General features: G+C 47.9%; 1 protein-coding gene across 4 annotated transcripts in view; it reads left to right on the plus strand.

Moving 5' to 3' along the window:
* The first annotated feature begins 22,891 nt into the window (after nucleotides 1–22,891).
* Aebp2 (AE binding protein 2) overlaps nucleotides 22,892–26,787 on the plus strand; it is a 38,864-nt gene continuing 34,968 nt past the window's right edge. For 2 of the 4 annotated variants that reach the window (XM_039107462.2, XM_039107461.2), the window contains exon 1: nucleotides 24,192–24,978. In XM_039107462.2, coding sequence (XP_038963390.1) covers nucleotides 24,332–24,978 — 647 coding nt within the window. In that variant the 5' untranslated portion in view covers nucleotides 24,192–24,331. Of the gene's footprint in view, nucleotides 23,743–24,149; nucleotides 24,979–26,787 lie in introns of those variants that run through there. The other 2 variants (XM_039107463.2, NM_001401545.1) reach the window with 2 other exon arrangements.

Raw genomic sequence — 26,787 nt, forward strand, 5'->3', positions numbered from 1 at the left:
TCAGAATCAATTACGGTTCCTTCCCCTGTAACCTTTTGTTGGTGTTACACATTGTTCCCGCCTTGAATAGCCCCAACCAAGTTGGCACTGGTCAAGTCTGTCCCCCACCCCATGATACACTAAAAAGATTGTAGACTTAATTGGAAATGCAGGTGTGTAAAAATGCATGCGGCTGCAGACGGAGACAGGGGATCGGGCTCAGCTGGAGTCTACGGAGATCAGTGAAAACCAGTCGGAACAGCATTGCAAGCGCCAGCAGCGCCCGTAAACGCTCTGCCTTCACCCAGCCAAAGAAAAGTCTCAGACTGTGCCCTCGGCTGCAGCATGGTACCAGGCGACCTTATGATGAGAGATAGCTTTTGTCTTTCCCAGAGAGTCTTCGGACTTCTCTGAGGGTTTGAGTATTGAGGGAAGAGTCTCTTTTTCTTTTCTTAAAGATTTGTTCCCTACCTTTTAAGTGTGTATTTGTGCACGTGAGTTCAAGATCTCACTGAGGCTAGAGATATCAGATGCCCCTGGAGCTGGAGGTACAGGCAGTTGTGACTACTCTTAATCCCACCAGGCAAGAATAAGACCACGATCACAATTCAGAGCCAAACTTGAAGCAACCTTTAATTAAATACTGGCCACATCTATTCTGGAGTTCAGGAAATGGCCACGGAGCCACACTGGCCAGCTGTTTATAAAGGCTAACTCACCAGATGATGTACTTCTGCCTTGGTCTAATGCTGGCTGGGCTGTGGGGCAAGCAGACATCCTGACCCACTTTCTGCCTAGGTGCCTCTGGCCTACATGTGACCAAGCACATCTGGTGCAGGGAAGTGAAAACCTGTGGCTTGTTATCTTATGAGATCATCAGCCTCCAGCGTCTCAGGAAATTGCTGACCCTGGGCAAGGGCCTACAGCTTAGAGGCAGGCATTTTCTGTCTCATGCATCTCTTAGGCACAGGGATTAAAACTTAGAACATAACTTTGGCTCTTCATTACCTGACACGGGTGCTGGTAACCAAATGTGGGTCCTCCAGAAGAGAGGTATACACCCTCAATTCATGACATCTCTCCAGATCCTATTTATTTTACCTCACTGTCCTCAGACACCAGAAGAGGGCACCGATCCTGTTACAAATGGTTTCGAGCCACCATGTGGTTGCTGGGACTCGAACTCAGGACCTCTGGAAGAGCAGTCACTGCTCTTAACCTCTGAGCCACTTCTCCAGCCCCAACTTTGAAGCTTTAACTGTAAAATGATTTCCATCGAAAAGTCAACCTGAAACTTGAAAACGCTGAGAGTAATCCAGCTGGCAAAACTCACCCCGGTGCCGTGGGACTAAGCCTGTGGCAACTCTCTTCAGCATAAGTTAGGCCGGGACCAGTGCCCCTGCACACCACTCCAGCACTCCCTGGTCTCTGGTACAATCCCCGTCTCAGTTCGGTACAAAGCCATATCCCTCAAGCAGCATGTTCTAAAGGTATTAGATTGTTGTAGCAGGCTTAGATGGGGCCATGTGTTTTCACATCAAGGGGCAGAGGAATAAAGGCTGCCTCCTCTTACGGGGCAGAAGCGACTTCTGTGTCTGAGAGGGAAGCTGGGAGATGTCTTTCTGCTGGGAACTATCATTCCCAACTCAGGGAATATTAAAAAAAAAAAAAAAAAGCAGCTGGGGCATTATTGCTGTTCTGTACAGAGGAGGGTCTTCATTGGAAGACCATTGAAGGGAAGGGAAGGGGGGGGGGTCCTCTGATCATGTAGCAAAGGGAGAGTCTCCACTCAATGAGTTGTGACGGATCATGTGTTTGCCATTTGTCTGTACTCACGAAGAGAGGTAGGAAATAATATTTAGAGGGCCACAAGATGATTTGATTACAGAGTGAGTTTTCCCGGGAAGGTCAAGGGAAAGGAAGGGACAGAGGTGAGAGAGAAACGGAGTGGGCTGGGTAGGAAGAAGTGGTCATAGAGCTGATTCAAGGGGCAGTGACTAGTTCTGAGAGGACTGCTGCGTGAAATGATCCCGTGGAAGCGTCAGGGAGCTACAGAACATCAAAGAAAGGGAACAGGAGAAAACAGGACTGATGACAAGCGTTGTATTGACTTAGGGTGAGAGGGATAAAGGTCCCTCCTTGCTGGAGTTTCTCTACAGCACCTAAACGACCTTTCTGCAGAGTAACTTCCGGTTTCATTGCTGGGAAGAGACACCATGTCCACAGCAACTCTGATAAAGGAAAACATTCCACTGGGGCTGGGTTTCAGTTCCAGAAGTTTAGTCCATCATCCTGGCAGGAAGCATGGTGACACGAAGGCAGACATGGCGCTGGAGAGGTGGCTGAGAGTTCTGCATGGGGATCAGCAGGCAGCAGGAAGAGAGAGTGACTTGGGGGCCTGGCTTGAGCTTCTGAAATCTAAAAAGCCAAACTCCCTTAACACCTACTCCAGGAAGGCCACACCCACCCCAGCAAGGCCACACCCACCCACCAAGGTCCCACCTCCTAATGGTCACACTCCCTATGGGCCTCAGGGGCATTTTTAGTCACACCACCACACAGGTATCAGGAACAAATGGGGCTATGGTAGAGGAAGCTATTGGGGAGAGCTTGTGTGGAACATTTTGTTGGGTGTAGGGTGAAATCCAGTAAGACAGGATAAAAGCGCAGGTGTGGGGAGGAGGAGGGAAGAGGGCTCAAGGGGAGGAGCCAGAGTGGAAAGGCACTTAGAAGGATTTGTTGTCTGGGCCCTAGGTTTTTAGGCTACATTTCAAACCGGTTAGGACGTGTTTGTGTGGAAGCAGCATCGTTGCCTTAGGAGGGCTCAGATCTCACCCCTGGCATCAGTCAGATGTAGCTCTTTAATCTTGGAGCACTGCATCAGCCAAGGAGTCCGGGCTGTCCTGATGGACATTGTCTGAGCTGGTGAGACAGAGGTTAGCCGGTGCATAGGAGACCTCAGTCCAGCCACATTCGTTCTGAGTCCGGTTTGTCCTCTCGCAGCACGGAACAACTGCACGGCATTGTGGCAACAGCCAGGTGTGCCTGGCTTACTATAAAAGGGGCTACCTGCCTTCTCTCTCTCTCTCTCTCTCTCTCTCTCTCTCTCTCTCTCTCTCTCTCTCTCTCTCTCTCTTCTCTCTCTCTCTCTCTCTCTTCTCTCTCTCTTCTCTCTCTCCTCTCTCTCTCCTCTCTCTCTCTCTTCTCTCTCTCTTCTCTCTCTCTCTCTCTCTCTCTCTTCTCTCTCTCTCTCTCTCTCTCTCTCTCTCCCTCTCTCTTTGGAGCTGGGGACCAAACCCAGGGCCTTGCGCTTGCTAGGCAAGTGCTCTACCACTGAGCTAAATCCCCAACCCCCCTCTTCCTCTCTCTTGCTCTCTTGCCTTCTCACTCCCTCCTCTGTCCTCTCCCCCCATCCCCCCCATCCTTCCCCCTCCCTCTCTCTCCACGTGCTCATGGCTGGCCTCTACTCTACTCTCTCTGCCTTTCTCTTTCTCTCCTACCCTCTTAACTCCCCTCCCCATGCCCTGAATAAACTCTATTCCCTATACCGCCATCGTGTGGCTGGTCCTTCAGGGGGAAGAGATGCCTCGGCATGGGCCCGAGGATACACCCCCTTCCCCCATACCTCACCACACATCCACAAAACATATTCCTTCTCTCCCCTTATCTTTTTATAAAACACAACAAAGGCCGTGGTAGGTGGTCATTTGTTTACATCAGACTCCTGCATAAAAACCACCTGGAAGCCCTGTAAAAGAAGTCAGTTAAAGGTGGCGTCCAGGGCCTGAGCCCGAACACAGAGCATCTGGACTTCCCGCTCTCATATGCCGTGGACTGCGTTTACGTATGAACAACACCAGCTACTACGTAATGGACAAAAACAGTATCCCAGGAAGAACAATTTTTGGTTAGAAACCGTTTGATAGGTTAAGTTCTAAAAACGTGAACTATTACCTTAAATGACCATATCTTGTATTGGAAAACAGGGCAATAAGGTTTTTGTTAACATGGGTGCAAGATCACCAGCCAAGATGGCGGCAAGCCACATGGCTGTCATTGACTTTTTTTTTTTCGGAGCTGGGGATGTCATTGACTCTTACTCTCTTGTGAGCCACCAGGCATACAGCCCTCCATTTTCCTTTTTAAGAAATTCCCATAAACAAAACTTAAATCCAAGTTACATACAAGCATCTTGTAACAAATAATATTATCTATGTACAGATTTTTTTTTACTGTCAACCCTTCCTGTTAGGTATTTTTAAGATTTATTTATTTTATGTATATGACTACACTGTCTCTGTCTTCAGACACACCAAAAGACAGCATCAGATCCGGTTGCAAATGGTTGTGAGCCACCACATGGTTGATAGGACTTGAACTCAGGACCCCAGGAAGGTCAGTGCTCCTAACTGCTGAGCAATCTCTGCAGCCCTTTTAAACCACACCCAATGAGTTTACAAATCCTAAGTTCCTAAGTCTTACAGATGCTCTTTAGCCAAAGTTTTAGATGTCATTGGGGACAATATTCTGAGCTAAAATCAAGGAAAGGACCATTAGATAAGCAGCCCTAATCCCTACTGGGAATCATTTACTTTTAACTGATTATAAGCACCTTGTGTCTTCTCCTGGGCTGTTCTGTTTTCCTTCCCCCTTTTCCTAGCACAGAGTCAGGTGACCCACTGTAGGAGGCAAGGAAGTCCTTGTGCTCACAGACAGGAGCCTAGGGGGATCCTGGAAGGTTAGACACACGGGAATTCCGTCAAAGGTAGAGATGCATGACTTATTGCCTACCCCGAAGGCTGGGAGGTGACTTGGTTAATAGCCTGGTGACCTTTGTGCTGTCTGTATGGCCACACAGAGTCCCCATGTCCAGACGTCCACACCAGGTCCTCCCCCAAGACCCTTGTCATGAGTTTGCCAAGCTATAGAGCCTGTCTTCATAAAGGCGTCGCATGCAGTCAACCTATAGATTGCATCTCTATGGAGGTGTCACATGACCTTTACAGTCTCCACACCATCCCCATCTGATCTTTGCTTATTTTGTGATGTATTGAGCACAGGGGATTGACTTAATTGTCACCAAGAAAGTGTTCTCCCAAGTGTGCTGTGCTTACATATGTCTAAAATAAACTGCTCAGGCACTCAGTGTCAGACTCCCACAGTTCCAACAACACTTGGCTACTTAGCAGTGCTGAACTGACCATTCAACTTCCCTCAGCAGCGCTGGCTGGTGATGGTTACAGAGGTCTCTCATAGCCTGCCTCACCAGGACACAGACTTTGGAGGGAGATTTTAAACAAACGGATGGATCTGGAGCAGGCGGGACAAATTCTAACTCCAGAGCCAGCTTTTTTCAGTAGAGTACAACAGCACGAGGCAATTTTACAGCAGTTTTCACCTTGCCTCCTTGCCCCGAAAAAGACATTTGTAAGACAATGCTCTACATATCCATTTACCAGTGTCTGTGTGTCTGTGTTTGTGTGTGTGTGTGTGTGTGTGTGTGAGAGAGAGAGAGAGAGAGAGAGAGAGAGAATGATCTACGTATCCATTACCTGTGTTCGTGTGTCTCTGTGTGTGTGAGAGAAAGACAATGATCTACATATCCATTACCCGTGTGTGTCTGTGTGTGTGAATGTGTATGTGAGTGTGTGCACATGTGTGACGTATGTGTGCACGTGAGTGTGTGTGTTCGTGTGTATGTGAGTGTGTGTGTGTGTGTGTGTGTGTGTGTGTGAGAGAGAGAGAGAGAGAGAGAGAAAGAGAGAGAGAGAGAGAGAATGGGAGAGATGATCTGAAATGCTTTTCCCTGGTTTTAACTGTTTCTTCTCTGTTAAAGATACAAGGAGAACTTTCCAGGTTTGGAGAGGTAGAAACACAGCAAGCCAAAAGCATAAGGCAGAGGAACTTCACAGTAGGCCATAAGGCTCTGTGCTCTCGGTTAGGAATAGGTACAAGCTTAGAAGGCCCAACAGAAGTGGTGGTGGGTATTCCAGCTCTGAGGAGGGAAGCAAGACAGAGCCATGAAGAAATTTTAAGTGAACTGTGTGATGTGGGGGAGGGACTCAGTCCATGCTAGCATTCCATCTCCTGGTGTTACCTAACTCTTTTTAGATAGCAGCAATTGAAAAGACAATGGTTTTTTTTTTTTTTTTGGTTTTTTATTTTTGTTTTAAGATTTACTTATTTATTATATGCAAGTACCCTGTGGCTGTCTTCAGACACACCAGAAGAAGGCATCAGATGTCATTACAGATGGTTGTGAGCCACCATGTGGTTGCTGGGATTTGAACTCAGGACCTCTGGAAGGGCAGTCGGTGCTATAACCGCTGAGCCATCCCTCCAGCCCGACTATGGTGGTTTATGTCTTTAATCCCAGCACTGGGGAGTGAGAGGCAGGAGGATCTCTATCAGTTCAAGGCCAACCTCATCTACAGCCAGGGCGACATACACACACACACACACACACACACACACACACACACACACACACGGAGGTTATGAATATGTAGATCACTAGGAAGGATCAGTCTTACAGAGAGACTCAGACGTCTTTTAGGTGAACTATGTCAAAAACACTGTTTCATGTTTTTCTACCCTCCTTCAATCCCATGTGCTCTAGGAATTGAACCCATGTCATCAAGCTTGATGGCAGGTGCCTTCACAGACTGAGCTATCTTGATGGCATTTGGGGGGTGGGGAAGAGTCATGTAGGAATGGAGAGGTCAGAGGGCAATCTGTAGGTTCCCAGGCTCCATGACAAGTGCCTTCACCCACTGGGCCATTCAACCGGCCCTTGCGTTTCTTTTTTAATGTTAATCTTTCATTCGCATTTTAGCGTCGGTGCTGCCTAAGCAGGCACCCAAGAGCTGCTTAATAAAAGAGAGATTAGATCCCGGGGAAAGAATGCTAGCCTTTACAAACCCTTGGCTGGAGGTTGTTTGTTAATGTGTCTCAGGTAGATGAGAGGAGAATGGGCGGCAGCTTTTCTAAGGACAGCCTGGCCAAAGCCACTTTCTCTAAGAACAAACTCTGAACCCCTCGGGCGCTCCACCTTGCTTGACTCCGCTCGCTCGGGCTGGCTTTCTCTGCTGCCTGCTGGATCTTGTCTGCTAAGATGACAAATTATCCACTTGTGAAGGCCAGCCTTGCTGACAGGCTGAATGGGAAGGTTTCCAGCAAGAGAAACTGCTCTGGGGTGGTGTGCATGGTGACACACATGCTCACAATCCCCATGCTTCAGAAGGAGAAAGAGGAAGGCCAAGAGTTGGCCTAGACCAGAGGAGGAGACTAATATGGACACACACACACACACACACACACACACGCACGCACGCACGCACGCACGCACGCACACACACGCACACGCACACGCACACGCATGCGGCTCTAAAACTCCAAATGCCCTTTGCTTCCGAGCAGCCGTCTAACACAGGCTCAGATCCATGGAAAAAAGAGATTCTTCCCTTGCCCCCACACTCTTAGTATTTCACTTAAAACATATGTGTGTATGTACCACATGTGTGCAGGCACCCACCAGACCCAGAAGAGGACAACATATCCACTGGAGACTGGTGTTACAGAGGTCGTGATGAGCTTAACATGGGTGCTAAGATCCAAATTCCAGCTCTCTGAAAGACCATCGAGGGCTTTTAAAATCATCCCAAATTCCAGGCCAATCTGGGCTAAGGGTGAGATCCTGTCTCAAACAAGCAGGTATAATTTAAAAGCCAAAGCAGGCAACGGTAAGTTCCTTTAATCCCAACACTCGGAGAGCCAAATCAGTGTCCTTTATTAGCGGTGACCCAGAGCAGACTTTTCCCTTGGCGCTAAAGCAGAGGAGCAGACCGTTTAAACGGCGAAAGCCACAATGCCATTATTGTTAGTTGGGTGTTAGGGGAACTTGGTGACATTTGTTTTGGCAATACACTCCGTGGATATTTCACTTATGCATTTAGGCCGTGGTCAGGGTCATGGCAAGGCCGAGGCACACCTGACCTGACTGTTCAGGGACTAGGGGATAAGAAACATGGGAACAAACGACGTAAAATGCAGTTAGGATAAAAGCAGGACAAGATGGTGTTGTTTCGCTCACTTCAGGGGACTCTCTAAGAGTTCAAAATTAGCCGGTTTACATAGCCCCGGGCTATGTAGGGATACATAGTAAGACCTTGTCTCAAACTAAAAAACGAATAATAATAATAATAATAATAATAATAATAATAATAATAATAATGGTGAATTAAAACAAACAAGCTGGAGAGATGGCTCAGAGGTTTAGAGCACTGACTGCTCTTCCAGAGCTCCTGAGTTCAAATCCCAGCAACCACATGGTGGCTCACAACCATCTGAAATGAGATCTGATGCCCTCTTCTGGTGTGTCTGAAGACAGCTACAGTGCACTCACATAAAATAAATAAATCTTAAAAAAAAAAAAACTCTCATAGGTGAAATAATTGCATTTGCTTGTTTGTCTCTTTGTGATGGGGTAGCCTGGACTCTCTGTAATCCTGGGATTACCCATATGCACCACCATTCCTGGCGAACTGTCTTATTGTGTCTGATGATCTAAATCCAGGTTGGTGATAGAGAAATGTGAATCTAGCCATTTCAAAGTAGAGGCCAAAAGATCAGGAGCTCAAGGTCATAGTCTGCCGGAGAGTGAATCTGGGGGTCATTGTGAACTCCAAGGACCTAGCCTCAAAACGAGTAAAAAGCCAAACCTGTGTTTGCTGCACTGCTGTGCAAACCTCCTATCTGAGTTTGTTGCACTGTCCTGTGAATGACTTCACGGCTGATCCATCATTCTCACCCTGGTTCTGCCCTGTCATTCCTAATAATGCCAAAAATCCCAGGGAACTTAAGAAGGCCCTTTGCAGCACTCATGAAAACTGTATCTTTCCCCTAACGGAACAGTAGACTCGTGCTGCCTTTCCCTTCAATGCCCTGCCCTATCCTTATGGATGAGGCTGGCAAACTCTCTGTGAACCAAGGCTGCCCGCTCTCCCCTCAGAAGCCTAGTCGGAACAAAGGGGCCTCAAGTTTGTCAGAGCTTCTGATCCCCTACTGCCTACTAGGGCCACAGGTCTCTTCCCAGCCAACCTCATCCGCTTTGATGAAACCTGGATGGAGTCCCCCTCCTCCAAAGCCCCAGCCCTTTGCTCTGTATTTCTGGGACAGGATCTAGCTAAGTTACCTAGATGAGCTCCATCCGAGGTCATTACGTCTCTGCCTCTGCCTAAGATGACTCACCTGCGGCTTTGTCACCCCGTTACTCTTGTAACGCAGGGAGCCACGCATTCGAGGCTCCAATTCTCTATGCAGCCCTGCCGTCCTAGTCTCCTAAGGGGCTGAATTACAGTTCTGTGTGTCCAGCTCAGTTATCCGGTGCTAAGGACTGAACTCAGACCTCAAGCAAGCTAAACGAGCACTCTGCCAACTGAGAATCCCCAGTTCCTGGCATTTGCTTTAATCAACATTGATTCACGAAGCTCCTGACAGTTGACCTTAGGTTTTTTTGTTTTGTTTTGTTTTGTTTTGTCTTTTCTTTTTTTCGGAGCTGGGGACCGAACCCAGGGCCTTGTGCTTGCTAGGCTAGGCAAGCGCTCTACCACTGAGCTAAATACCCAACCCCGACCTTAGGTTTTATTGTTGTTGTTGTTTTGTTTTGTTTTTTGAGACAGTCTTCCTGGTTGTCCTGGAACTCTCTATGTATGCCAGGGTGACCTCAAACTCACAAGAGATCCTCCTGCCTCTGCCTCTCAATTGCTGGGATTAAAGGCCTACACCAGCATACGTGGCTGCCCTTGGTTTTCTTGACTTAACTTCCTAATTTAGAATTGTATAACCCAGAACTCCAGAAGGTGCCCACACCAAGCCTGAGTGTGTGAGCTACCCTGGAGTCCCAGGGACAGGCCCATATACCTGTTGGGCGTGTGCAGCATGATGTCACATCAGTTTAACCTTTATTAATCCCATTTTGCATACGAGAAGCATTAAGGAATGTGCCCGGGGCTGGGGATTTAGCTCAGTGGTTGAGTGCTTACCTAGGAAGCGCAAGGCCCCGGGTTCGGTCCCCAGCTCCGGAAAAAAAAAAAAAAAAAAAAAAAGGAAAGTCCTAAGTTTCTGGTTAAAGAGGACCCACTTGTTTTCTTCTGCTGACTGGGTGTCCAGAGAAAGCTAGCTTGGAACTCACTGTGTAGCTCAGGATGACTTTGAACTCCTGATCCTTCGGTCTCTGCCTTCCCAGTACTGGATGGTACAGATGTGTATCACCACACCCAGTTTGACCCCGTGCTAGAGAATGAACCCAGGGCTTCCTGCTTGCTAAGCAAGCACAGAACTCACTGAGCTACCCTGCCTGGCCTCTAACTAAGTTTTAAGTCAAGCAACCAACCCTTATACCAAATTTTTAACTTTTTAAAAAAGATTTTTTATTTATACTGTACACCATAGCTGTCCTCAGACACACCAGAAGAGGACATTAGGTCCTATTATGGATGGTTGTGAGTCACCATGTGGTTGCTGGGAATTGAACTCAGGACCTCTGGAAGAGCAGCCAGTGCTCTTAACTGCTGAGCCATCTCTCCAGCCCCCCAAATTTTAACTTAACAGATAAGTATATATATATATATATACATATATATATATGTATATATATATATATATATATATACTTAAATTCCATAGAGTGTCTCAGACAGAATTACACTTCCCTAACAAAACCAAAACCAACGTAACATGTTAATCTTCTTGGAAAGAGAAGCTGGGAGATTAGGAGCGAGGGACAGAGGCTGTGTGGTTCATCTCAATATAGATTAATGGGAGGAGTATATTCCTAAGTGGGGAAAGAGGAAACTTAAACAATTTTTTAAATGAAAATGTAAGTTGGGGGTTCATGCACATCTCTCATCCACAATATATATTTAAACTGCTGTAGGCAGCTGTGCATGTATGAGTCTTTTCTAACTGGGACAGAAGTAAGGGGATATCACCCATGAAAAATTAAACAGTTACAGGGAGCTCATCAGGGATGACCACTCAGATGAAATTTGCGGTCAACTGAAAATCTTTATTCTGGCCAGCTGGGACTACACCCAAGTATTCAGGGACCCAGATATATCCCCAATGTCCAGAGAACAAGGTTTCTGAAGGCAGGCAATCTGAGAGAAGCTAAGATATGCAGAAGGAGGTTCCTCACAGTTTAACGAAAGCTAAACTATCTAGGACAGCCCGACCTTGGGTTCTTAGAATGGGGTTGAGTAGTTTTCTATGGGATTCTCAATCAAGGAGATCAAATTCTAGTTAAACCCGAAATGGCCTCAGTCAGACCATACAAGATTCACTGTCTTGCCCTGTCACCCTAACTCTAACCTAGACATTCCTCAACTAGTGATTTCTAATTGTTTTTTAATTTTGCAACAGTAAGGCAAAACCAGAACGGCCCTGTGTTACTTAATCCACCTGCATTGGTATTTCCCTGGGAGGTATATGAAAAAAAAAATCATATTAGTTCAATTACTGAGCTTCAGATTATATCAGGCATAACCATTTCCCTCGAGTCCCAATTAAATAAGGCTGAATCAACTTTCTGCCAACAGCATTTGTGCTAAAAGAAAGAAAAAAAAAACCCCACTATTCCATTATTTTATACACTATTAGAAAATAGAGAAGACTTGTTTTCAGATTTTTTTTTCCAATTTTCATTTTTACTGTATGCGTACGACTGTTTTGACTGCACGTATATTTATGTACCACATCTATCCGGGGGTTCCTGTAGAGGTCATCGGACGGCATCAGATTCCCTGGAACTAGAGTTATGGAAGGTTGTGAACCACAGCGTAGATGCTGGGAACCCAACTGGAGTCTTCCACAAGAGTAACAAGTGCACTTAATCACCGACGTGTCTCTCAGGCCCCAAAACGATTGTATTTTTTTTTAAAGATTTATTCATTTATTATATATAAGTACACTGTAGGTGTCTTCAGATACACCAAAAGAGGGCATCAGATCTCTTTGCAGACGGTTGTGAGCCACCATGTGGTTGCTGGGAATTGAACTCAGGACCTCTGGAAGAGTAGTCAGGTGCTCTTAACCGCTGAGCCATCTCTCCAGCCCACGACTGTATTTTTATTAACCATGTGTATGTGTGCATGTGTGAGTAAATGTGTGCCGTGTTGGTACGGGTGCCTGTGGAGGCCAGAAGAGGTGGCTTTGAATTCCCAGAAGCTGGAGTTCTAGACCACCATGAGACACTGATGTAGAAGCCTGGAGATAAACTAGTCCTCTGCATGAGCAGTATATATGGCTGAGCCATCTCTCCAGTCCCAAGTAGCTTCTTTCTTAAAGGGTTAAAAAACCTCGAAAATATGTTTGACTCCTTCCTTGGAAAATGGCTCCTGAGTTCCAAAGGGTAAGGAAGGAAGCTATGAAGTCATTTTGGATGAATTTGTTCAGCAGGATGACTCGTTTTCCACGGGAGCTGCCAAGTTCACCAGCCGTGAGTGGGTGGGGAACCTCAGTCTTATTTTTTAACTTCATGGGCTATTCTTAAACTACAGTCTTGAGAAATGAAAAATCCCATTAGATCAGATTCTTCAGGTGGATTTAATTTATATACCATTTGACCAAGTCAGTCAGCCCAGGGATAGGGAATGAGCTTTATTCACTATCCCACTGTGGGGCGCTGGGTACGACGAGATGCTCTCCTGAGCAGTAACCACGTTGCCTCCTTAAGAACAGACTCTCCAAAACTCTGTCCAAAGTAAATTTCTAAAATCTAGCATTTACTCTAATGGATTAGTTGCTGAAAACGCCATGGACCTGCTTCTGGAGACTTTCATGCCCTGTCTTCAGATATGTGCAAGAGCGGAGATGAGCAATCAGGAGCGGGGAAAGCAGAGCTCTCTAGAAACACCGTCTCTCTTTCTAAAACGCAGCCACTTTCATTGCCGACTCTCTCTTTCCTCACCCTACACTAATTCCTGGTTAGCTTAAGTGAAAGGACTCACTGTCACACAGAGTGGAAACCTGTCACGGTAAGCGACCCACGGCGTGCTGGTACCCAGTGCTTGCTTGACCGTATTCTCTACTTTGAAGGGAAGTTGGGGCAAGCCCATCTGAGGCCATTTCCTTAAGTTTGTCCCTTTAGTAAGAACCGGGACTTCCCTAACAGCCCAGTGGTGCAGACGGAAGAAATTCAATGGTTACGGACCTCGCAAAGGACCTCACATTGTGTGTCTTCCTTTATAGATGTTTGTTCTGGCCGATAGAGATGGAGCCCATTGACAGAGCCCCTCTCCCAGAGCTTCCCTGTGCCTCAGAGATAGCGCTTTCCCTTTAGCTCCATCGAGCCCTCGCACCCTCAACCAAAGGGCTTCCTGGGCTCCTCATCATATCTCAGCATAGAGGATGACTTTGTTCAGCGGGGGAAGAGCTGGGCTCATTTTCCACGTGAGCTGCCAAGTTCACCAGTCGTGGGGGAGGGGGGAGAACCTCAGTCTTATTTTTTGACTGTATTAATTGTATTGATTTATTGATGGATTAACTCATCCATTTTTAGTAGTGTCCCACTACATGGCCCTGGCTACCCTGAATCTTGCTTGGAACTCACCGAGATCCTCCTGTCTCTACCTCAGAAGTGCTGGGATCAAAGGTCTGTAGCACATGTCCAGGTAATTTTTATTTTTTTAATATTTTATTGTCTTTGATTTGTTTATGTCTGAGTACTTTGACTGTATATACGTATGTACTACACTGAACACCGTTTGCAAACCAAACAAGTGGTCCCTGTAAGTCTAACTTGGTGTGAACCTGTGAGTTTACTGTGGTAGCTTTTTTTTTTTTTTTTTTCCGGAGCTGAGGACCGAACCCAGGGCCTTGCACTTGCTAGGCAAGCGCTCTACCACTGAGCTAAATCCCCAACCCCCCTTCTTTTTTAAAGGTTTATTTATTTATTATATACATTGTAGCTATCTTCAGACATACCAGAAGAGGGCATCAGATCTTATTACAGATGGTTTGAACTCGGGACCTTTGGAAGAGCAGTCGGTGCTCTTTACATTTTTTTTTCTTTTTTCTCCCCCCCCCCCCCCCCCCCGGAGCTGAGGACCCAACCCAGGGCCTTGCGCTTGCTAGTCAAGCGCTCTACCACTGAGCTAAATCCCCAACCCCAGTCGGTGCTCTTAACTACTGAGCCATCTCTCCAGCCCTACTGTGGTAGCTTACAGGGACATGCATGGCTCAGACCTGCATCACTGGAAAAGAACACCAGCCTATGGGTGAGAACACAGGAGCTCTGCAGCCACGGAAATCCCAGTATTTCTTGCAATCGATTCCACAGGGGAGTCCCTTTAGATGAGCTTATGTAACCTTGGGGAGGGGCTTTGGGAGGCTTTTTGGTTCCTGAATTTGGGGGGAATCTCACAAATTGCATGGACTGCTCCTTCCTGCAGGGAATGTTTAAATTAGGAGATGGCCACACAACAATTCAAGTTTTAACTAGAGAGCTAGTTGTAGACCAGCCAATGCTTTTGTTGTTTGTAACAACAACAGCAACAACAGCAACAACAAACCCACTTGTACATGAAGGCATAGCCCCTGGACAGGTAACAGGTACTCAGGTTGCTGCCCCGTGAGGAGGTTCAGTCTGCCCAATAGAACATCAAAGCAATGACTGGAGAGATGGCTCAGTGGTTAAGAGCTCTGACTGCCCTTCCAGAGGTCCTGAGTTCAATTCCCAGCAACTACATGGGGCTCACAACCATCTGTAATGGGATCTAATGCCCTCTTCTACTTAGAGATACTATTTATAGGAAAGAAAGAAAGAGAGAGAGAGAGATAAAGAAAGAAGAGAGAGAGAGAAAGATTGAAACAGTTTCCTCTTCAGACTTTAATTTTTGGGGTGGGACTTTTTTTGTTGTTGGTTTGTTTGTTTGTTTGTTTGTTTTTGCATGGCGTTGGCTGGTTTGCAACTAGCTCTCTAGACCAGGCTGGCCTGGAACTCACAGAGATCTTCTGGCTGCTGCCTCCCTGGTGCTGGGATTAAAAGTATGCACCCCACTGCCCTCAGATTTAGTTTTTACTCTGCATTGAGCCTAAAGGCTTCTGGAACCCTCTAGTCAGGGTCTTTCTGCACTTCAAATGGGCACTCTATTTGTCCTTACCTCAGAGGTCCAGAGATTACACCAGCTAACCTGCCTAGGCCCTTCAAGGAGCTTTTAACACAGATGAAGATTTTAGCAAGCGTTCATCAGTGCTGCCATCCTGTTCTTACCTCAGGCCTCCGCAGCTTGGAGACCTCAGCACTGCTGGGCCTATCTCCAGAAGGAAACCAAGTTATTGATTAAGCCCTACTTAGGGAGCAAGAACACAAGAACCCCAACCATAATGCATGAAGAGAGGACCCCCACATGCTAGCTCACTTCCTCCTCATGAAAGCTCTGTAAATGATGACCTACCCTGTACTGGTGGGGACGGTGGATCACACAGATCAGTTCAGGTGACACCTCATGTTCTCCGGCTAAAGGCTGGCTTGATTACAAAGGTGTGTGCGTGTCTTATTCTCACTCTCTGTTCCTTTCATATCACCCACATAAATGGGATGAACACACACACTCTCTCTCTCACTCTCTCTCTCTCTCTCCTTTAAATAAAACTCATCTTAAAAAACAAAAATTCAAAATTCAAGCCGCATATGAACAATAGCAACTCACTAAAATAGTATGTTTTTTGAAAAAACTATTTAACTGTATGTTCATGAGAGGGTTGCATGTGTGCCACACCATGTGTGTGTGGTGGCGGTGACTGTGGCAGTGGTGGTGGTTAGAAGACGACTTTTAGAAGTTGGTTCTTTCTTCCCCCCTCCCCTGCCCCCATGGGTTCCAGGATATCCAACTCAGGTCCTTAGATGTGGTGGTTGGGGTTTTTATCCACATTAATGTGTTAATAGCGAGTGTGTGTGTGTCTGTGTGTGTATCTGTGTGTGTGTATGCTTGTGTGTCTGTGTATCTGTGTGTGTGTCTGTGTGTGTATCTGTGTGTCTGTGTGTGCGTGTGTGTGTGCTTGTGTCTCTGTGTGTGCTTGCGTGTGTATCTGTGTGTGCGTGTCTGTGTGTGTATGCTTGTGTGTCTGTGTATCTATGTGTGTGTTTGTGTGTGTGTCTGTGTGCCTGTGTGCGTCTGTGTGTGTGTGTCTGTGTGTGTGTGCTTGTGTCTCTGTGTGTGTGTGTCTGTGTGTGTGTGTGTGCGCTTGTGTCTCTGTTTCTGTGTGCTTGTGTCTGTGTGATGGAATCCTTACCGTTTTGAAGCCCAGCCTGTCTTAGAATTTACCACATTATTCGGCCTGATCTGGAATTTGTAAACCTCTCTGTCATCCATATGCCAACCCCTGAATGAACATACAGTGCTTTCCAGGTGTGGTGACACACCGGTGACCTCAGCCTGTGGATACTCAGGTGTGGTGATGCACAAAGGTGACCTCCGCCTGTGGATACTCAGGTATGGTGATGCACACTGGTGACCTCCGCCTGTGGATACTCAGGTAGGGAGCATTCAGCTTCAGGCCAACCTGAGCTACATACTGTGACCCTATCTCAACATTTATAGTTATTTTTTTTCTTACAGATCTATGTTATTTTCTTATTTTATTCTTTTTTAAGACAGAGTTTCTTCGTGTAGCTTTGGGTATCCTGAAGCTTGCTCTGAAGGCCAGGCTAGCCCAGAACTCAGAGATTCATCTGCTTCTGCCTCCCAAGTGCTGGGATTAAAGTCACACACCACCACCTGCCTGTTTTATTCCAATGTCATGTTTCTGTGGATATGGGTGGGCGTGTGAGTGCAGGAGCTGGAGGCTCGGGGACTCTCAAGCTGCCCTGGGAACGTTATGGACAGAACTGCAGGCCTCTGCAACAGCAGCACTTACTCTTAACCCATAGGTGTTTTGTTTTGCTTTTTAAAGATTATTTAACGTATGTGACTACACTGTGCTCACACTGTGTGACAGAGAGTACACTGTCGCTGTCTTCAGACACACCAGAGGGCATCTGATCTCATCATAGATGGTTGCGAGCCACCGTGTGGTTGCTGGGAATTGAATTCAGGACCTCTGGAAGAACAATGCTCTTTATCGCTGAGCCATCTCTCCAGCCCAACCACTAGGTTTTGATTTACCAAGTGATAAGGGGGTATCTCGGGGCTTGGGATATAACTCAGTAGAACTTACTTAGCAAGTCTGAAGGAAGGTCTAAAGGACTGATATAGAAGCCAGCAAATAAACAGAAAGCTAGTCAGCTAGTCATTTATTTATTTAGGCATGGCATTTTTTCATTTGGGAGATACACACACACACACACACACACACACACACACAGACACACGATACTTTTTTTTTTCTTTTTTTCCGGAGCTGGGGACCGAACCCAGGGCCTTGCGCTCCCTAGGCAAGCGCTCTTCCGCTGAGCTAAATCCCCAACCCCCATACACGATACATTTATTTACTTGGCGTGAGTGGGCATGAGCTATGGCACCGGTGCGGACACCAAAGGACAACAACTCGGACAAGCTCCTTCTCTCCTTCCGCCATGTGGGACCAAACTCTGGTTCTTAATCTTGGTGGCGAGCACCTTTACCCATTGAGCCATCGTATAGGCCTTCTGTGGGGCATTTTCTTTTCTTCTCCTGGAGTCTTGTCATGAGTTTGAGGCCAGTGTGGGCTACACAGTGAGTTCCAGGACAGACTGGATCCTAGAACAAGTCCTTTTGGATCAAGGAGATCACAAACCCAACAACACAAACACTAAGAAGCAGAGCCTGGGGCTGGGGAGAGATACAGTCCAGGGCCTACAGGGCTTGGCTCTTGTGCACAGAAGGCCTGGATTCTATCCTGAGCACCCTGATGTGTGGATGTCCTACAACCAAGAACGGAGCAGGCAGAGTCGGGATATCAGGAATTCAGTCATCCTGAGCAGTGCAGTGAGTTCAAAGCCATGCTGGAATACGGAAGAACTTGTCAAAATAAATTTAAAAATATAATAAAAGTAGTTTGTGACTCTATAGCTGCCTTGGTGTCAGGATCCTCTGCCCTAATTTACATTAAAATACTTCCTTACCAGCGGAGTAATGTATTTATGTGTAAATTAACTTTAATCTATCCTCTAGGGGAGGTGAGTTCCCATTAGAGTTCTGTTAGGAACTCACACTGCAGGGGAGGTGAGCTGTGGTCTGAAGGGCCCTAATCAGGACCCCAGACTCCCCAGGTGGCTACTCAAGCATTTCAAGAATCTTTATTGAAATTTATACCACAAGGTTTACTAATTAGCAGAAATGGTGTCAGAAAAATATTCTCACTGATGGAATGCCCTAGGGAGGCACCGCACACTTGTCCCTTTTTCCTGTCATTTGCAAGCACGTGACCAGAGTGGAAGTTTCATGAGAGCAGGGCTGTTTATCGCCTTTATCCACTTTCCTGGAGCAGAGAGGAGAGTGTGGGGAGGCTAGCCTGCATTTCAACCATAGGTGCTTACCTACCATGATTGAGGGCCGGGTTTCAGTACCCAGACCGGAGGAAAATAGGAATGGGATAGTATACACAGACTAACAAGCCTGACAGACGTGGGTTCAATCCCCGAGACCCACACAGTAGAAGGAAAGAAGCAACACACACACACACACACACACACACACACACACACAAATAAATACATGTTTTAAAAAGCAATTGTACCTGGCATGTAGTAGACACCACATGGATTTAATGCCACCAAGCGACTGCAGGCCTGCAAAGGAGGTTGGCTGCTCTTGTCACTGCTTAGGTGACGCTCCTGCTTGCTCCCCTCATGTTGAGACTCTGGAGAAGAACCTGGGGACAGTGAGTTTCTTATCCTTACACAAACAGCTGTGTGACTGCTTTAAAGAAAACAAAACATCTCTAAGCACCATAATCTACTGCTGATATCAGTGTGGTGGGGAGAGCGAGGGGTCTGGGGGCACAGGCCTGTTTGCTATCCCAGCTGCTCCGGAGTCAGGTGCAGGAGGACTGCAAATTCAAGGCCACCATGGGCTACAGAGCACGTTCAAACTTGGCCTGGACCTAAGGAGGCCTTGTCTACCATTACCAACCTAAAAGGGACAATTGGCAGACCCTGAAAAGCTGCCAGAGGTGGTCCCTTCCTGTAAGCCCAGAACTCAGGCTGCAGATGGAGACAGAGAAGGAATTCAGGGTCATCCTTGACTACCTTGGGTGTTTTAGGCCAGTATAGACTACAGAAGCCTTATGTAAAAAAAGGAAGTGGGGGGGTTGGGGATTTAGCTCAGGGGTAGAGCGCTTGCCTAGCAAGCGCAAGGCCCTGGGTTCGGTCCCCAGCTCCAGAAAAAAGAAAAAAAAAAAAAAAAAAAAGGAAGTGGGGCTCTCAGGGACTAAACCACCATCCAAAGAGTACATACACGTGGATAGACCCACGGCTCCAGCTGCATGTGTAGCAGAGGATGGCCTTGTTGGGAACCAATGGGAGGAGAAGCCCTTTCTTGGTCCTGCCAAGGCTCAATGCCCCAGAATGTCAGGGCAGGGAGGCGGGAAGGGGTGGGAAACGCCCTCATAGAAGAAGGGGGATGGGGATGGGGATGGGATGGGGGTTTATGAAAAGGAAACCAGGAAAGGCAATAACATTTGAAATGTAAATTAAAAAAAAAAAGTGGGAACAGGGAAGGCAATGGCTGCTAATTTGAGCAAAGTGTCATTTAGATAAAAAAGAGGAGTGGGGAGGACAGTGGAGTCCCAAGGGTCAGAAGTTCAAGGTCACCCTCCGCTACCTCTGGGGTTTGACGTGAACTTTGGTTATAGGAGTTCTAAAAATAAACAAATAAAAAAGAAAATAAACAAACCAAGGCCAGCCAGGCGCTGGTGGCTCATACACCTTTAACCCCAGCATTTTAGATGCAGAGGCAGAATCAACTCTGAGTTCAAGGCCAGCCTATTCTGCAGAGGAAGTTCCAGGACAGTCAGTGCTACACAGAGAAACCCTGTCTCAAAACAAAAACAAAAACAAAAAGAAAGAAAGAAAGAAAGAAAGAAACAAAGAAAGAAACAAAGAAAGAAAGGAAGGAAAGGACACAAAAACAAAAACAAAAAGAAAGAAACAAAGAAAGAAACAAAGAAAGAAAGGAAGGAAGGGAGGAAGGAAGAAAGGAAAGGAAGAAAGGATCAAAGAAAGACAATACTGCACTGTTCTGCAGGAGCAGCAAGTTCCATTCCTAGTAGCCAACACTGGGTGGCTTGCACCTGCCCGTACCTCCGGCTCCAGGAGGATTCAATGACTTCTGGACTCCTAAAGCACCTGCACTCACACAAACACCATTTAAAATTAATTAAACGAATCCTTAAAAATAATAATTCAAAGTCGTTCTCAGCTACCTATCAAATTCAAGGTCATTTTGGAGCCACATAAGACTCTCAAAAAATTATTAAACAGAAGTGGTTTAAGCTCTGGTTGAGAGCTTGGACTGCTCTTCTAGAGAACCCAGGTTTGCTTCCCAGCGTCCACACGGTGGCTAACAGCTATCTGTAACTCCTGTTTCGGGAGACCTGATACCTTCTTTTGTCATCTGTGAATGCCATATTCCAATATAGTGTATAGATAAACATACGAGCAATGCACGTAAAATAAGAGAACAACAACGATAAACTGAACAATGTGTGCATGTGGCATCCATGATTATCCTGGTACTTCAGAGGCAGGAGCAGGTGGCTTCCTGTGAATTGGATGGAGGTCAGCCTAGTGTACATATCAAGTTTCCAGGCATACAGTAGACACCACATATATTTAATGTATATGGGAAACATGCTCCGTGGACCTTGTAGGTGAGACGTTGCCTGTCTGCTACCAGGCCACTGCAGGCCTGCGAACCGAGGTTGGCTGCTCTTGTCCGCTGCTTCCTTCCAGCGCTACACAGTGAGGCCGTTCCAAAAACAGAAAAGAAAAATTCAACAGGACATAGAGATAGGCAGACAGAACAAGGGACAGACAGGCGGAGAGTAAACAGAAGTTCAAAACTACTCTCAGCACATACATTCTACTCGTGCATATAACCTCTTTTTAGATCTATTTGTTTATTATATATAAATACACTATAGCTCTCTTCTGACACACCAAAGGGCATCTGATCTCATTACAGATGGTTGTGAGCCACCATGTGGTTGCTGGGATTTGAACTCAGGACCTCTGGAAGAGCAATCAGTGTTCTTAACTGCCGAGCCATTGCTCCAGTCCACATATAACCTCTTAATGGGATTGGAGTCTAAAAGTATCCAGGTTATGCTGATGAATTTCAACTCCAGGCTACAGTCATATGAAAGACTTCGTGGAAGCCTTGATGTTCTTTCTAGCTTTAACATCTCTCTTCATGGGTATTTCCTTTCAGTGCCAAGTCACTCAGGGGATGAAGTCATCGTGGTGCTATTGCTCTTGCTCACAAGGGCAGTATCCACGCACAGAGACCGAATAAAGGGAAGTAAAACCAAGGCGCAAAATGTAACTGGCTGCCAATTTTGGGGAAATTTTAGAAACATCTAATTTGCAGTGTGGCAGGAATCCCAGCTTAGAGCTGACATGGATTTGTCGCCCCGTGGTCAAGCACGCCTGGGCATGTCTGGTGACCTGCTGAGGCAAGATGGAGGCACACTGGCTGACACAGGTGGAGGCTGCTTCCTAGAACAGGACTCATTTTAGAAGTGAAGAGAGAACGAGAGAAGCTGTGTAAAAAAGACTTAGTCACGCGATGGAGAGTCATAAATGCAGCTTGGGGTAGCTGTGACTCAAATCTGTCTCAAGTTCAGGCCCATGAAAACCCGTCTGGGTCTCTAAAGGAAACAGAACTCATAAAGAGCTGTTTCACAGAAAGCCCGGGACTCTGAACACAGCAGCCCACTCAAGGTTTCCACTAACAGCGGTGCTCAACATGGTGATCTCCATTTCTCCAGAGGACATCCTGGCTTTGCCTGGTTTCTCAGATTTGGGCAGGCACAGTAGGTGCCTGAACAGCAGAGTCAAGTGTGAGAGGGCGACGGGATGGAGTGTTAGGTGTGAGGGGTAGAATCAGTGACCCCATTAGTACTGCGGTGCCTAAACCAATACATCATTTTATAAAGTAATTATGGATGCGAGAAATTGAGGGTCACAATGAAAGAGACCCTGAGTACAACTGAAGGGACCAAACAAGGCAACCACTCGATCAAGAGGGTGTGCTCATGAGACTGAACACACACACAGTGGCAGGAAATACATCTGGATTTGACAGGAATCTGAGGAAGGGTATTACTGCTCCGAGGAGAAAAAGGTCACTGCTCCTGGCCATCAAGTTCAGAGAGTAGAGCTGTGGGCTTTTATTTAAACAAAGGTTAATTGGTTGGGGAAGAGTAAAATATTTGCATAAAATTCCTAGAAGGTGGGCGGGGGAGATAAAAAGGTTTGAATATTCTTTACTAATTCAGTCCTAATCTCTAACATTCACCAGAGCCACCTCCATATTCACTGGTTCCAAGCTTTACTTCAGTCCAGTTCTGTTGATCCTTAGTGTACAATCCAAGATGGCAACAGCTGTGTAAAGTTGTTTATAAAACATAGTGTCCCATATTGTGTATTATTATTTTAATTTTTGCCTTCCCTTGAGGCAACATTTTTTTGACAATGTTTCCTTCCACTGGGGGGGTTGGGGGGGGACACCAGTGGCTTAACACAGTACATGTGATAATATGTATCCAAAGGGTAAGGCTGCAGCTACACTACTCTGGTATTTGTAGTGACGTAGGCGTTTACCTTGTGGCCCACGCTAGTTTGCCTCAAAGTTGCAAGGATCCTTCTAGCCTCATACTTGAGTGCTGTGATTATTTTGGTAGGCTACATGTTGTTTCTTTATTATTTTTATTTTATTAGGGCAGAGAATTCTAGAAACTTGAAAGCACTCTACCTGGGGGTCTCTCTCTCTCTGTGTGTGTGTGTGTGCGCGCGCGTGTGTGTGTGTGTGTGTGAGAGAGAGAGAGAGAGAGAGAGAGAGAGAGAGAGAGAGAGAGTATGCGAGAATATGCCTTGTGCTTGGGAGTCAGAGTGTAATGTGGGCTCCTTACTAGTTAGGAGGAACATAAACTCCAGGTCTTTATTTTACAAAAGCTTATTAACAAGGCATTCCCTTACTGAAAGTTTTGGAAGATGCAATGCTTCCCTTAATGTAAACCCCACAAAGGAAAGGACTCTTGCCTGAGGATAGGGAGGAGCTTTCACTAGTTTGAGTATTGATCTCTCCTTCCAGGCTTTCTTTTCTTCCCACCCTCCCGAGTTTCGCTTTTTGAGACAGGGTTTCACTGCGTTATCACTGGCCTGCCTAGAACTCTCTCTATAGCTCAGGCTAGCCTAGAGATCTCGGAGACTCTCCTGCCTCGGCCACCCGAGGGCTGGGCGTAAAGGCACGCCTATTTTAGGTCAGGTACATGTGTGCACCGCCCACGTGACCGGGAGGGAGGCCAGGGTCAGAGCTTCTGGAGTTAGACAGTTGTGAGCCGCCATGTGGGTGCTGGGAACCGAGCGCCGGGTCCTCTGGAAGAGCGGTTAGATCGCTCAACGGCAGAGCCAGCACTACACCCCCGAGAACTCAGCCTACCTACAGCTTCATCCCAGATTTTATTAGAAGCTCCAGGACTAAAAACTGCGAGGATCTTGAGCTAAAGCGCTGCCCTCTTCGTCTGAGCTTCCCTCCTTGGGTCGTTGGAACGTCGGGACAGGTAAGCAGGTCCGGCTGAGAGTGAGGACTATGCCTCCGCGGTGTGGACGGCAGCTCTATGCCTCAAAAAAAAAAAAATCTATTTAACTTTCTGCACATTTTTGTGTCCTGTCTTTGCGTACGGTAAGCACTCAGAAGGTGAGACTCTTGCTCCACTTATGGCTTCCTTCTACAGGACACCTTCCCACACACACTCTGAGCGGATGCTTTCCTCTAGAGAAGTACAGGGCTGTGAAAATCCCCAGTGACTTCAGGTTTCGAGGGCTCGTCCCGCCTCCGCTGGGCGCGGGAAGGCGTGGGAAGGCCCCGAGAAACTCTCCGAGGGGCCAGGCTGGCCGGGGGAGTGGCTGCCGTGGGCCGCCGCGCAGGCGCGCTGCCTCGTCCGCGTGAGTGCGCGCGTTCCGGCGCGTGTCCCCGCGCGGGCTCCGTAGCGCGTGTGCAGCCTGACGCAGCCCCGCGGGCCCTCCTCCCGCTCTGCGGCGGCTGCGAGGAGTTTGGGGCGTGCGGGCGCGGGGAGGCGGGGGCGAGGCGGCGCGCCGCGAGAGGAGGCGGCGGCGGCGAGAGGAGGCGGAGGAGCAGCAGGCGCCGCCATGGCCGCCGCGCTCACCGACATGGCCGACTTGGAGGAGCTCTCCCGCCTCAGCCCGCTGTCCCCCGGCAGCCCCGGGCCCGCGGCGCGCGGCCGGGCCGAGCCGCCGGAGGAAGAGGAGGAGGAGGAGGACGATGAGGCGGAGGCAGAGGCGGTGGCCGCGCTGCTGTTGAACGGCGGAGCGGGCGGCGGCGCGGGGGGCGGCGAGGCGGAGACCATGTCGGAGCCTAGCCCCGAGAGCGCCAGCCAGGCGGGCGGGGACGAGGACGAGGACGACGAGGACGACGAGGACGAGGGCAGTAGCAGCGGCGGCGCTGAGGAGGAGAGCAGCGCCGAGAGCCTGGTGGGCAGCAGCAGCGGCGGCTGCAGCGGCGACGAGACGCGCTCGCTGAGCCCGGGCGCGGCGAGCAGCAGCAGCGGCGATGGGGACGGGAAGGAGGGCCTGGAGGAGCCCAAGGGACCGCGGGGCGGCCCGGGCGGCCCGGGCAACGGCGGCGGTAGTAGCAGCAGTAGCGTGGTGTCGAGCGGCGGCGACGAGGGTTACGGCACCGGGGGAGGCGGGAGCAGCGCGACCTCCGGGGGCCGGCGGGGCAGCCTGGAGATGTCGTCGGACGGGGAGCCGCTGAGCCGCATGGACTCGGAGGACAGGTCAGTGCGCCGCCAAGGGAACTCTTCCCGGACCCGGTCGAGGGGACTCAGGGGACTCCTTCCTGACTCCAGGGGACTCCCCTTGGGTCCTGTCTAGGGGACTCTTTGGACCCCTTTGAGTTGACTTCCTTGCCCGATCCCCTCCCACCTCCTGGACTGGTGGCCCAGCAGGGGGGACCTCCTGGCAGCGATCTCCTTGCTCCGGGTAGAGTCCGGGCCACCGCCAAGGGGACCAAGGGGACTTTCTCGCCGCGGTCCTTTCCGTTTCTTGCCTCCCCTTCCCAACCCCGCCCGCCCGCCCGCTCGCCTTGAGAAACGTCTTCGCCAGCATCACCCCTGCCCCCGACTCTGGGACCCCGGACCCCAGACCCGGGGGACTTTCTCTCGGTGATCTCCCGCTCCCTGGTTCTCGGCCCCTCCCCCCCAGATCTCAACTTGGAAATCCCGGGCGGCCGCCGCGCCCCTCTCTCGCCACTGAGCGGCTTCCAACTCCTCACCATCCCCCTCAACTCTCCTTTCCCCTACCCTCCTTACCTCCGCGCGCGGTTCTTTCGGATCGAAGGACGACTCTATCCCGGAGACAGCTCCCCCAAAGCGGCCCAGAAGCCCTTGGTGTACACCTCGGTAGCTTCGTGCATCGGTGTTCGGGAACACTTGTCAGAACTGTAATTGACAAGTGTTTTCCAATATGGCTGGTCTCCTGGATCTCACGGGAGTAACTTGTGCTGGGAGGACATCCCCAAGCCTGGCTTTGCTTTACTTTCAAAAAGGACTGTTGGTCTGTTGTGTGTAATCACAGCTTCTCGAACCCCTCACATGTATCAGTTATATCATCTCAGGGGATTTGAGTTTTGGTCATCAAATCTGAGCGACCAAGTTTTAAACATTGTGGAAAAGAACAGTGAGTTTGAATTGATGTCCTTTACAGTAACTTTGCAGAATCAGAAAGAATTGGAGTCATAAGATACAGCCATGAAGGTTAAACAATTAGGATGTGGCTTACTTATGAAAACGGCATTGTGCAGCGATACTTTGATGTGGGAGTCACATCCCCCTTGGTGATTTTTTTTTAAAGTCATGTATGGGGGAGGTGTCTGGAGGAATTGTGGCTTTTCTAGAGCTTGTTCTAGTTAGAACATTTAAGAAATGTAGTATGTTTTGGTTGCTGCTCTAATTTTTGATTGCTTTGTAAAATTTCATAATTGAAGTTGATTTTCAATGTACTTTGAAAAAGAATCAGGCTTAATATGTTCCTAAAGTACATTAGCGTTTACTTTTGACCATCTGCTAGTGTTTTGATGATTAGAATTTATAAGCCAGTAGTGATTTCTCTCCTCGGGTTGTATTTTTTTGGGGGTGGGGTGCATCTGCCTAATCAGTTGCCCTTATTGAGAATTCAACTTTACCTCCCTTAGTCTCTGGATAGAGTCCACACACACCACCATCCCTGGATTTTGATTTGATCTTAAGTTAAAGCATTCTGAGGTCTTTAGGAATTCTGGTTGCCAAAAAAGATGAATATGTTATTAGCTAGTGATAAATGAACAATCTGGAGGAAAAAAAAACCCTCAGGCATTCTTTTGACACTTTAAAACTGAGATAAGTAAATACATTTTCTTTTTCCTCCAACATCTGTACAACAAGGTTTCCCTTTGTAGCCCAGGCTAGTCTGGTATTCACAGAAATCCTCAGCCTCCCAAATGCAGGATCCACCATCTATCTGCCACAAGAAGTGTTCTTGAATGGGTGTAAAACAGACTGCTCCTTAGGAAAACTTAGAGAAATGTGCTAACCTGTAGGTGTGGTTGG

The sequence above is a fragment of the Rattus norvegicus genome, chromosome 4, assembly GCF_036323735.1.
Source record: "Rattus norvegicus strain BN/NHsdMcwi chromosome 4, GRCr8, whole genome shotgun sequence".
Lineage (NCBI taxonomy): Eukaryota > Metazoa > Chordata > Mammalia > Rodentia > Muridae > Rattus > Rattus norvegicus.